The 9,899-nt window shown below is 39.8% G+C and overlaps 1 protein-coding gene across 1 annotated transcript; it reads left to right on the top strand.

Moving 5' to 3' along the window:
• Positions 1-718: 718 nt before the first annotated feature.
• On the top strand, positions 719-9,176 carry PNRC2 (proline rich nuclear receptor coactivator 2). Its single transcript, XM_073615492.1, has 3 exons — positions 719-921; positions 2,601-2,790; positions 4,658-9,176. The coding sequence occupies exon 3, from the start codon at positions 4,676-4,678 to the stop codon at positions 5,072-5,074; it is 399 nt and encodes a 132-aa protein (XP_073471593.1). The 5' UTR covers positions 719-921; positions 2,601-2,790; positions 4,658-4,675; the 3' UTR covers positions 5,075-9,176.
• The last annotated feature ends 723 nt before the right edge of the window (positions 9,177-9,899 follow it).

Here is a 9,899-nt window from a genome sequence, read left to right as displayed (position 1 = left end):
TTGTTCATTTTTTTTTTTTTTTACATATCCCTAGTGCAGACCGTTCGGAAGGGAAACACATTAACCTTTTACTTTATCGTTTGTTCGGCAGAAAATTTCCAAACTTGTCCTTTGTTTTTTCGGCTCAAAAACGTCCCAACGATTATCGATTTTGTGACCATTAACTGTCCGAAAAACGAATGAACGGTCTAAATGACCGAATTTCGGAAGACTTTTCACCAGTACTTAGAGAAAGCTATGAGAACAAAGCCGACCAGCCTGCTCTATAACTTTCCCCATGTACAACACGACGACATTGTTTTCATTTTACGAACACTCCAAGCAGTACATTTCAACTGCTTTCATTTTTAATTCACCTCATAACAAGCACATCTTTATTTGTATGTTATATGATATTATACAGATTTTATTGTGAGAGGACTGGTTCGATCCAGACAAAGGCTGCTTGGACTACGAACTCATCCCCTCTCCCCTCAGCAGGCGGATATTACAATCTCTGGGTAAGTTTTCTGTGTGGCGTGACGACATTGTTTTGCTTTCCCATCCTCCCCCGCACACACAATAACAAGAGGCATTGGATGTGGAAACGAGGGGCGGGGCCACGCAAGCAGAAGTCCAAGTCCGCACCGCAACAGGCGCCCTTCACGGAACTAGCGCTTTGATTGGCTGTCGGTGAGGCGAGCGCTCTGTGATTGGCGTAGAGCTGGAGGGGGCGGAGAGAGCGGTGTGTTTTTCTGGCTGAGTTGGGAAGGTTGAGTGGCGAGTTGCGTGTTGGACGCTGAGAGGAGAGCTGTGTGGAGGAAGCGTGACACCGGAGTGGGCTTTTGCTAACCAGACACCTTTTATTTTTTTACGGGTGATTTGTTTGGACGTTCACCACTGCCTTGTGGGGAACGACGAGGAGCCAGCTTTGAAGTCTTGGTAAGTTTCTATGTGACTGCTGACGGGTACGGCCCCGCCTCTCTGGGCGCCATGTTGTACCTGCTTCTCTGCTCGGTTCTTTGTTCGCTTCTTTTTGTTTTTATTACATTCCCTGTGCCTAGGATGTTTTGGACGCTTCACATTGGTCTTCAGTCGTTAGGAAATAACTTCCAGGGCCAGTTCCTGGCATTTCCGACAATGTTGTATGGTGCCGGTATCACTTTAACCACCCCTCCCCCCCCCCCCCCACTTCCTCTACCCATCTGTCTAATATTGTTTATCAACAATCACTGGCCTAGATCGGGCTCCCATCTGATCTATTCACACCCACACTGATCGCTACTCCAGTGACCTTTAAAAGGTAGATCCTTGCTTAGTTGCCCTTATTTTATTTAACTTTTTTTATTTTTATTAGAAGGGGAATCTGTTATGTGAGTGTGCTTTCTTGGTACAATGCATGTAACATTGGTTTTTATTTCAAGAGGTCAGGGTAGCTGTGGATCTATAGCCTTGAGCTGCCCTTGTTCTATTGGGATGGCACCATTGCTTTTAACACAAGGTGACATTTTCAGATCTAAGTGTGGGCACGGTTGGACTGCCCTGATCTGTTTTGTGCTCATATTGGGCTGTGGGCAAGTGTCCCTGGGCACACTTACAACATCACCTGTGCTAACTAAATCAGAGTGATCCCTGCTTCTGTACTCCGTCATCTGTGGAGAGTTCTGTACTGGATCACAAGTGCCACCTCTGCCAAGTGGTTCGGGCACAGTTCAGAGCCCTCTACACAAAGGAGCTGTTTCAAGGGGATGATCTATGCCTAGGTTCAGTTAAAACGGCCAACTGTGAGTACAACCTGAACTCCCAGCTGAAAATAACTTTCCGGTGTGTTTAGCTTTAAGCTGGCCACTAGTTGTTGTTTATTATTATTATTATTATTATTATTATTATTCAGGATTTATATAGCGCCAACAATTTTACCTAGCGCTTTACAAGTTGGGGGTAGACAATACAATACACTTTAATACAGTAGCAATCAGAGGGCCCTGCTCCTTTAGAGTTTACAATCTAAGAGATTGGCCACACAATTTTCTTGTTTAGTTTCCTTTTTAGGTTTACCTTCAGCTATGTAGTGCAAGGGCCTACCTGATTTACATACAAATTACAAATTGTTTAGATTTGACCTCCCCATATCTTGGTCAATCTAAAGGGAAAATTGTACAATGTATGGTCAGCCTTACTTTGTGGCAATTTTGTCCTGTTTTGTTTAACCTAATTATTAAGCAGACTACTTAAGCTGGTTGATTTTTAGGTGTTCTGGAGTGGTGTTTTTTTTTTCCTAATGTTGGACTTCCTTATACGGTACTAAGTAAGAATCTGTTAATATGTGTAATTACTGTTCACCAAAGTCTTTGTAGAGGTAAAGGGTCATGTAAATGTACAGACTGCCTTGTGAATGTAGCTATATTTAATTAGAATCCCTCTAAATCCAATAAGTTTACGTGAAGCTTTATTTTCCTCTGTCTGTTTACTCTTTGTGTCGCAGTAAGTGCTTTCTGTTGGCAGTACTTTGTACTGCTGATCTGTTTGGCTTTTCCTGTGCACGTACGCTGCCTGTTACTCCTCCTCCTCTCGCTCGTCAGACCCCTCCTCTTATTTCATTTTGTGTTTTTCCTTAACAGCTGTGCAGACTTCACTCAGCACCATCCCCTGCCGCCTAGAGCCCAGGGGATTCATGTTGGATTTGGACCGTCACTTGCTCATGCAAACACACTTTGGCAGGCTAAGGAGAGGATCACAGAGGATAGCAGGAATCTTGTTGCATCTGGGATCAGGAAAGGGAGTGAAGGTGTTTGAAGGATCAGCCGGAAGGTAAATATTTTTTATTCTTGTTACCGCTGTATTGCACACTTCTTAAAAGTGGGGTTGTTTTTAGGGCTGCAACTAACGAATATTTTCATAATCGATTAGTTGGCCGATTATTGTTTCGATTAATCAGTTAATAACCTTAAAAAAAAAAAAAAAAGTGTGGTGTATAATTTAGTTAATATGTAAAGTTTTTAAAAAAGGCAATTTATTCTTAAATATCTCTATGCAGTGGTAAATAAAAATAACCAACTATATGGTTGGGGAGCAAAATATCTAATCCACTCTGAGAATAACAGACAGACAGAAGAGATATACTGTATATACTATTACAGGAGAGATAAGAACATTCATTCAATTTTCTAATCGTTAGTGGGGTCAAATCTACATTCATTTTCAACCACAGTGATGGGAAAATTTGGAAATAGAAAACTTCTTGGTGAAAGGAATTATCAGACAGTGTATGTGGTTTTCGTTCAGAAATTACAATTATTTAAAAAAAAACAGTTTTTTTTTTTTTTTGGCCAATTTGTTGTTGGGCAGATTAAAAAGCATAGATGTGAACGTGTCCCATAGGAAACCATGTAAATGAATTGTAGTCTGTTTCTGCAAAAAACACATAGATGTGAACCAGGTCTAAGACGTTTAGTAACATAATGGGGTTAAAAAAACGAATATTAGCCCTTTATAGTGCAAATAATCACTACTGTAAGAGGTTCCTTTTTTTTTTTACTGTAGAACTGTGAAAGAAATAGTTAAAGTAGCGATTATTTGCTCTTTTTGTACTATAAATGGCTTTTTTTTTTTTTTTTTTTTTTTTTTTTTTTTTTATGTGGCAGACAGTTTTGACACTATTTTTGGACCATTGACCATTATACAGCTATAAAAATGCACTGACTACTGTGTAAATGTCACTGGTAGGAAAGTAGATCAAAGGGTTAAACATATGTTACCTAGGGAGTGATTCTAACTGGGGGATGGGACTGACTAGGGAAGGAGACTGATCGGTGTTCCTATATACTAGGAACACATGATCAGTCTCCTCTCCCCTGACAGGTTCATGCTCTGTGACTAGCAATCGTGGGTGCCTGGCGGGCCCCCGCATCGGCTCCTAAGTGACGCTGCGTGCGCCCGTCCCTTACAACGCCGGGAAGCCCAAGGTCATGGCACCCGCCCAGGACGGGAGAGCCACTCTGTGTGTGTGTCATATTACAATGGTGGAGAAGGGAAATGGTTAAAGGATAAAATATGGGTTAATATAAATGTTTTTACAGATCTGCCATCCCCCTGGCATGCACTTTAATTGTGGCTAACAATTGTTTGTCTATTACAGCTAAATAGGTAACCTTTACAGTTCTGTTAGCATTTTATTTTTTTTATTTTTTTTTTTATTTTTTTACACTTATACTAGAAGTACTAAGATAAGCATTCAGTTTCTCATAACCCCTTCTATAGTCCTTCGTGTAATGTTTTCAGCTGCTTCAAGCATGCTTTCAGGAGGGGAGGGCAGAAGGATCTCGTGTGTGTGTGTGTGTGTGTGTGTGTGTGTGTTTTTTGTTTTTTTTTTTTTTTTGTTTTTTTTTTTTTTAATTTGTTCCTTTTTAATGACCAGTTGGTGTTTGGGGGAGCCTTGATGGATGATCTGTGCTGAGAGCAGCAAGTTTACTCTCCTGTCTGTGCTGGGCAGTATAACAAATTTTGGCAGATAGAACAGTCCATATGTAATGTGTATTGCATCTATTAGCCATTTCAGGTGTTCAGATTTAAAGCGTAAAGATTTTCAGTAATTGGATGTGCAGAATTGACTCCTGTATGTGGTGTTTGAGAGTCTAGATTTAATTTTTTTTTTTTTTTTTTTTTCCTTCCATTTTAGGTGACATAAAGTTTGAAGATGGGAGGAGGTGAAAGATTTAACATTCCTATTCAACAGCATAGGCATAGTCTTGGCAAGCAGAACAATCGACAAAAATTAGAGCGGAACAATCAGAAGAATAATACTTCTCATGGAAAAGACAGAGTTCGTGGTCCATCTGGCTTTGCATGGCAGGCCATGCAAAACAGAGCAAATAATCGTTCCTCAAACCAGAACTGGAATTCGGGTTTCCCTGGGCCAAAGAACCTCTTGAGTTGTCAAGAAAACCAGAATTATGCCGGTGCCAAATTCAGTGAGCCACCATCACCAAGTGTTCTTCCAAAGCCCCCAAGCCACTGGGTACATCTGTCATGTAGTCCTGCCGAGAAAGAATTCATGTCTTTCCAACTCAAGACGCTGCTGAAGGTCCAAGCCTGAGCAGCCTGGGCAAAATCGGCCAAGCCGTTACAGGCCATTACAGAATTGCAAGTTGAAGACTGTTTTTCTTTTCGCTTCTTCAGCTATTAACGTATCATAAGGCACATAAACCAGTATGGAATGGATCTGTTCTGGCTAAAGTCACTCAGGAGCTAGACTGAACTTAATATGAGGAGATACTTCCGTGAAGACTCCTGCATCTGAAGCACTTTTTCACAGCATAAATTGTGCGTATTGCACTGAATTTCCTTGTTTCCACCTCCTAACCAAATTAAGTATATACAATACTTTTGCACTTGAAGTGAACTGGTGGGTGCATCTAAAGCTGGTTTGGAACAAGTAGCATTCTCCAGCTAGTCTTTACCTGTGCTTTACCTTTCCTTGTATATTTTTAATTTTGTTGCTTGTGCTGTGATGGCTCTTATATACATCCTATTAGTGGGTGTGTGGGTTTTTATTTTTTCTAGTGTTAGCTGACCTGTCTTGAATTCGTCTAGCATAACTGGGGTAGATACTTTAGTACAGTTTGCTTATCTTTAGTTGTAAACTAATTTTTGCATAGCTGTGATTCCTCTTTCAAAGCAGCTGCAGTTTGCTCCACCAATAGCAGCAGGATGGGTGTGCTATCAGACTGATCTTTCCTACACTGGTTTATTAGTTAAGTATATTACTTATATATAAATATTATGTGCCAACTAACACTGCATGTTTGCACTACCAGGGACTGCCAATATTTAAAGTAGGAAGTCTTCTTTTTTTTTTTTTTTTTTTTTTTTTTTTTTTTTTATAAAATGTGGCCTTGATGAATATGTGCCCCAAACGCTAAAATTTCACTTTTATTTTAGGGCTCATGCAAAGAGGCGATTTGGCTCTTTAAAGCTTAAAAATTGGGTGTTCTTGAGTAGCAAGGAAGGCCACAGGCACAGCATACATCCTGCTGACAGCGGCCTGTCAATCAATGACCGGCTGAAATATGTTGTGGCTGGATACTGTTTTGTGCAGCACTTGTTTGGGGATGGATACTCCAAACACAGAATTCCTGTGTTTTAGGGTCCCGGTCCCTAGTGCATACTGCCCTAAACACGAGTATCACTCAGTGTACAGATGTCAAATTTCAGTGTGTTCATATTACAGGCAGCTAGCATTGAGCTGTATGCTTCACCAGTGCCTCCCTTATGCCCAAAAGCCTAGTTTTTTTACACTGTAAAGGCCAAACTGCCTGTGTGCATGAGGCTTTATAGGTTAAACTTTTGAGCAACATTTCAGAGTGTTTAGTCAAACACTCATCTTTAAATATAAGCTAAATTGCTGTACATAATTACCACCCTATTTGTCAGATGTGTAGCACTCTACTGTAGAAGGTCAACCCCTGTCCTATAGACAAGGCTATTATGTCATGTGTTTTTTGTTCATTTTTTTTTTTTTTTTTTTTTACATGACTAAAGCAGATCTTACATCCAGCATGAATATTTGCAATATATATTCTGGGAGTAAAGGAGAACTTGTGATATACCTCATAGAAAAAAAAACAAGTTTGGCCTGTCAGATTTCAGTTCTTTCTGAACTAAAGCGCACAGGTCATTCTGCAAAATGTTTTTTCAGAGTAGTTTGTGAGTAAGCTGTTCTAATATAGACTAAGAATGCCTTACTCTGGTTGATTCTGACATGTCTGACATTGCAGAGCAGGTCCCTAGCACTTTACTCTGCACTAGAGTGCATAGCAAATCTTTTTGATCTGCTTTTAAAATCTTTTTCTTTAATTCTGTTGGCAGTGTCTGTCTATTAGCATTGCTGCTGTATAGTGAGTGTATAGCTTTTAGCATAAATGTAAGATGTACACTCTTCAACTTGCCACTCTGTAATTGTCCTTAGCCTAGTATGTGATGAATGGAACTTTGAAGTTCTGTAAATAACTGTAAAAGTTGTAGCATATGTAAATGAATGCAGGGAAATCCTGCACAGATAAAGTATTTTTTAGTACAAACTGCTGAATGTAGTCAGGCACAAGCTGTGACTTCACATAATGAATATTTTGTTAAAGAAAACACATACGTGTGTATGAGTGTAGCCTTTGCACAAAGTGCCAGTATAAATATGTACACGTTCTCGTGTTCGCAGTTGTAACTGGTTCTGTAGTGGGATTGGTGCAAATGAAGCATTTAATGATTTTTATATATAAAAAAAAAACAAAAAACAAAAAAAAAAAGCTGCTAAAACCTGGTGACCACACATTGTTTTTGTATAAATAGATGTATTTTTAAGGTCTGAGCGTACCCACAGCTCAGTCTAATTAATTGTGACAATGTGTACTGTATTGGGCATATGTATGTGAACCGTAGCTCAATTAGCATATAAGGAACTGTTGCACTGTATTGGCCTTCATTCCTTTGTTTGGCAGTATTCCAAACCCATGTTCAGGAGTACGCTTATTGACAGCCAAACGTGTATAGACATCTGTAAAGTGGAATAATTTTAAGCCCAATTGGACTGCGATAGTACTTTTTTTTTGACAACAGCCTTACCTCTTTCATCCTGGATTCCTGTTTTAAAGACTGGACATTCCTATATTCTTGTATAAAACAGGTTTCACTCTTTTAAAGAATGTGCAATTCTTTTCATACTCAAATCCATGTCTGAAAGCTGCACTGTACATTTTGTCAGTTCTAATATGCATTTGTACCCACGTCTGCATTTACCTGAAATATATATCAGTTGGCTGAATAAGATTATCTAGATGCACAGGCTCTTGTAACAAGTTTATACATGTGGGCAGCAGTGAAACCCTAATGTGTTATGCTCTTAATCAACATTGTCCTAGAAAGTTTTGAATGTACCCTGCACAGATATTTGAAGGCAGTATATGTTGCCAGTCTTCTGCATGAAACATATTGCAGTGCAGTGTTCCAGATGGTATTTACATAGCCATGAAATTGATCATGGGGAAGAAATCTGGTACCGATCTTAACATAAAAATGGGGCACAATTGGAGTGTAAACAGTTTTGTAAAAATTCTATTTACTGCCACAAGGTGCTTTATTGCACCACTTCTTAACTAGATTCCACTTTCATTCAAGAATGGCGGTTTCTAAAATGGCCATAGTGCCTAAGCTATTTATTGAAACCTAAATATTTACTGCTTAGTGGCCCACATGAATGCACCCTTTTTTAGCTGCAAAGTGTTAATATTGACAATCTTTTTAATCCAAGTCAAGTGGACGGCTGTCTGCTTGTTAATGCACGTAAGCTATTTTAAGTATAGTAGCTTATGTTGACAGGGTGTATCCTAAGAGCCCAAAATTTGTCCACATGGATGTGTTTCATACAGTATATTTGGAGCTTTAATTTTAAAATTCAATGGCTGACCTCGCACTAGAGTATATATCGTTTTTTTTTTTTTTTTTTTTTTTTTCATTTCTGTGCAAGCATTTCTTGAATACTGCTGTGCTGTATTCATTTGTGTTGAAATTGTATCAAAATTTAATGTGATTTGAATGTAAGATTCATCTATTTATACATCAAGAATGTGTCAGCAGCACTTAACAATACACAATCTGTGAAATTATGGAATTTCTAACCTTTAAAATTGGCAGTGTTTCTCAAATTTTTAAACTTTGTCCCAAGGAAACTTTGTTCAAATGTGCCCCAAACAAAACTGGCTTAATGACCTATATTTTAAAGTAAATGTGTATCAATACACATACAATTCGGGGAAAAAAAAATTAAATAAAACAATTATGCGGACCCCCCCAAATTCTTGTCTCTCTTGTTTGTTTCATGTTGCATGATGGGTCTGATTATGTGTATTTTTGTTTGCACAAAATGTAGTCTGGTTTACAAAAAATATTGCAAGCTGTTAAGACAGATGTGCATCTTTACTGTCACTTTAACCACTAGGGGACAGCTCGCAGTACAGTTACTGCAGGCACAGTGACTGGGCTGGATCACATACATGTATGTCTTCCAGCCCCATCTGTGCTGTGATTCTCTACAGCACAAGCTGGGCAGCAGGCCCTGGCCAATGATTTTTGGCCTGGGGCTGCTGATTGGCTGTAGCAAATCCTAGCACAGCTTGTGTCCATGTTGGTAAACACAGGTTCTGGATGGTTCTCTTGTAGCCCTTGGTTCCAGAGAGAAAGCCAGACCTGTGTCAGTAAAAGCAGGACAATTTACACTTGGGTGTGCAAGTGTAAATTGCCTGCAGCAGTCGGATTGGGTACAGAACTGATCAGTCCCCTGGACCTGCTGATCGGTTATGGTGAAAGAAAATGCTTCCCCTGCCTGTAAGTGTAAATGCAGGTCAGGTTTTTTTTTTTTTTTTTTTTTTTATAGCGTCGGGTACCCCCATATACTACCTAATAATAAAGGTTTTTGCCCCCTAGTTAGCCCTGTCACCAGTAATCGCTGGTGATGCTGGTTAGTGGTGTGTGTGGGCACCAGCCGTATATTACCCATTAAAGGTTTAACCCTCTGATTGCCCAGTGGGTGACATCAATTAGGGTCTGCATCGCCCCAGGCAGCGTCTAATTTGTGCCAGTAGCTCTAACATGTACGTACGCACCATACACCTCCCTTAGTAGTATAGTGTCTGAACAGATCAGTTTCTTTGATCAGATCTATATTAGCATCCCCAATAGTTTAAGGTTCCCAAAAATGCAGCATTAGCGGGTATCAGCCCAGATCCCTGCTAGCACCTGTGTTTAGACCCTCCGCCCAGTCTACCCAAGTGCAGTATCAGTTGATCACTGTCACCTGCAAAAATGCAACATGCATAAGTGCAGCCTTTGCATAGTCAGGCCTGATCCCTGCGAATGCTGAGTGTGGTAGT

This window comes from Aquarana catesbeiana, linkage group LG02 (assembly GCF_042186555.1).
Source record: "Aquarana catesbeiana isolate 2022-GZ linkage group LG02, ASM4218655v1, whole genome shotgun sequence".
In the NCBI taxonomy this organism is placed as follows: domain Eukaryota; kingdom Metazoa; phylum Chordata; class Amphibia; order Anura; family Ranidae; genus Aquarana; species Aquarana catesbeiana.
Note: the sequence above shows the minus strand (reverse complement) of the source record. Positions and strands in the feature narration are given on the sequence as shown.

Coding starts and splice junctions, on each gene's coding strand:
- PNRC2 (XM_073615492.1), top strand. CDS start 4,676: ATGGGAGGAGGTGAAAGATTTAACATTCCTATTCAACAGCATAGGCAT.